Consider the following 3,113-nt stretch of genomic DNA (forward strand, 5'->3'; position numbering starts at 1 on the left):
AGGGAGCTGCTACAGAAATGGATGTAAAAATGAAAAAGCCCAGGATGTCATTTGGATGGTTTTCAAAACCAGATGCGAAAGCACTTGAGGTTGATGTCAGTCTTACAAAGGTGGAATTTTCTCTTCCAGAAGGAAAGGTGGTCAAAGAGTCATATGTAGAAATTAAAGCTCCAGAGAGTCAAGTTGAAATGAAAAATGAAGGTTTTTCAGTTGATGGAAAACTACAAACACCAGACATAGAGGATAAAATATTTGAAATGGGGGTGAAGAAACCACTGATAACCTTTCCAAAAAGTATTTTTTCAAGATCTGAAATTACGGCTCCTGAGATTGTTGTGATTCCTCCAAATGTAGACATTTCACTCCCAGAGGGAAAAGAGTTCAAAGTGCCTGAAGTGAAAATGAAAGCTCCAAAGATTGAAGTTGACGTAAAAGACGCTGTTGGCTCCCCCTCAAGATTCAAAATGCCAACATTCAAATTGCCTACCTTTGGTGCAACTTCAAAGGTGGCAGTAGATGTCTCTGATAAAGAGAAGGATATTGAAGTGCCTGGTGTAGAAATTCTAGATCAAACACTAGGACCTTCCTTTCCAGTTGATTTAACAGAACCCGGGGATACAGTTGACATTAAAGGATGTAGTGAAGTTCAGCTACATGTTGCTGGATCTGAAGGGCCCTCAGTTGAAGAAGGAATGACAATAGCCGATGTGGATGTTCATGATGTTGACAGTTCAGAACTGACAATTGATGATAAAGGCCATGGCTTACCCAGCAAAGGTCAAGGCTCACCAAGTAAATTCAAACTTCCGACCTTCAAAATGCCCAAATTGAGCATTTCAAAATCCAAACCTCAGAATGAACATGAACATGATGATATAAGTCCAAATATTATTTTGGAGAATTATGAAATTCATGTGGAACCACAAAGACCAGAGATTTCACCAAAGTTGACTTTGACAACATTTGGGGAGGTATTAAGAAGCATTGATGTTGAATTTTATGTCCCTGCATTAGAGGAAGTGGAAGAAAAGCTCACAGGCTCAAGGGAAGAAATAACAGCCTCAAGAAAAACTAAATTAAATGCTCAACCCAGTGCTGAAACCCAGTCTGTCCAAGAAGAGGAAGAAGCGAAAGAAAAATCTAAATTTGTTTGGTTTAAGTTTCCCACATTTGGACTATCTTCTCCTTCAGAATCTGCTAAGATTTTAGAAAAAGAAGCTTCTGAGAAAGAAGCAAGTGAGAAAAGCCCTGCAGGTGACTCTGTGGAACAAGACTCCAGCTTGACCTTCTCAGTGCAGTCATCGGATGCTTTTGCAGATATCAGTTCTACAGTCACAAGCGAACAAGTTGCTCCATCATTGGCCTCTCCAACCAAAGTCACAGTGAAATACTCTGACCCTATTGCCACTGAGATACAAGGTAATATCATTACCTCCACAGCAAGGACAAAAATGATCTCTTTTGAACCCTACTTGGCAGAGAAGGTCACCATTCCAATGTCCTCTGGAACTTCCTCCTCATCAATGGACACCCTAAAACTGGAGTCTGGTACACATGTCATCACATCCAATATACAAGCAATACCAGACACACAGAAAGCCACGCTCTTAACAGATTTTGGATTGCAGACAGGGACAGCCGGAGCTTCCTCTGCATCTTGGTCAGTGGACGACACCAACAAAACACAGAGTGATGGGCAAACAGTTATTAAGAGGCATGTAGTTAGGGAAATGTCAGGCACTGACAAGGAAACGGTTGTCCTAACTCGAAGAGTTACACATGTGTTTGGGGCTGAGGCCATCTCAGATGAAACAGCCTTATCTATCAAACAGATGAAAGAAACTATGCATTCTGAAAAAATGAAATTCTTCGATGGGGCTGAATTGGAGTGACTTGGAGGAATATGATAAATCCCTCAATTGAGAAGTAATATCAGTCAGATTATTATTGTGCTCTTAATAATTAATTGTGCTTTAATTTATGACAGAGTTTGAATATACACAGTTAAATGTTTTGATTGTTTACTTAGTACACACTATATATATATACACAAGTTTGTGTACACGCCTATGATACAGGTAGGGATATTAATGCCAAAATTGTCACTTTATTGTAATTACTACCATTGAGACCATTTTACTGAATTTGCTGTTTTAACACATATCTGCAGGTTGTCCTGCTGTACATATAATGGAGAGAAACTTCTTAATCCACTGCCATATACATTGATAAATTACCTCCGATTTCTGCTCTTTATTCCACTTCTGGGCAGCAATGTATAAATATAAGGAATCAATGATTATGACTCTGAAAATATGTTTACAATTATTTCACTGTAAAACCATACAAAATACTTAATGAATACGTAGTGATATAAATACAAACCATGCAACATTAATAGAACAAAAACACAGAACACTTAAGGAAGAATTGCAATCTGAACACTTATTACCATGAAATAAATATATGTTGCTAAAATGTAATGCTTGTAATCATAGTAAAAAAGAAAGAAAAATATATTGATGCAACTATATTTTGATTAGAATTATGCATAGATTTAATTTTCCATAATGTATACTGTACCTAACAAAAACATTTCTGGATTTGTGTATAGTAGGAAAATAGAAAATGCCTATGTATATACTGTACTTGATTTTGATCACTTCTTTTGCAGAGTTACTTTGATTGTTGCTCTTATTCTCCACTGATGTAATCAATGTATTAGCAAAACTACACATAATAAATCTTCTAAAATATTAAGAAGTGCATTTCCTTACTGCAATATGTATCTACATTAAATGCCACTCAGATTTCTGGTACCTTCTCCACAGACATGTCATATCCTGCAACCTAGTAGTGAGCTAGTTTCTATAGCAGGCTACTGGGCATTATAGTGGATCATGTATGCTGGCTAGCTACAGACTATCTATGAATAATTCAACTTCATTACAGCGGTAGGCCCACTCTTGGTGGTATGTGTGCACATATTACAGAGTGCGTAGTGTTTCCCCTATATTAATTTATTTTATTTTATTCTTTATTTCTTTCGAGACACGCTTTTAAGATCAGAGTGACAAGTTACATATCTTCCTCAGGTTCTCATCAGATCATCT

General features: G+C 37.2%; 1 protein-coding gene across 1 annotated transcript; it reads left to right on the forward strand.

Annotated features, from left to right (window-relative positions):
- Positions 1 to 6: 6 nt before the first annotated feature.
- On the forward strand, positions 7 to 2,754 carry LOC111968632 (protein AHNAK2). Its single transcript, XM_023994350.2, has one exon. It carries the CDS (start codon positions 18 to 20, stop codon positions 1,890 to 1,892), a length of 1,875 nt encoding a protein of 624 aa, XP_023850118.1. The 5' UTR covers positions 7 to 17; the 3' UTR covers positions 1,893 to 2,754.
- The last annotated feature ends 359 nt before the right edge of the window (positions 2,755 to 3,113 follow it).

The sequence above is a fragment of the Salvelinus sp. IW2-2015 genome, linkage group LG9 (genome assembly GCF_002910315.2).
Source record: "Salvelinus sp. IW2-2015 linkage group LG9, ASM291031v2, whole genome shotgun sequence".
NCBI lineage: Eukaryota > Metazoa > Chordata > Actinopteri > Salmoniformes > Salmonidae > Salvelinus > Salvelinus sp. IW2-2015.

Bases quoted from the DNA above. Each gene is read 5' to 3' on its own strand.
- LOC111968632 (XM_023994350.2), top strand. From the start codon at position 18: ATGGATGTAAAAATGAAAAAGCCCAGGATGTCATTTGGATGGTTTTCA.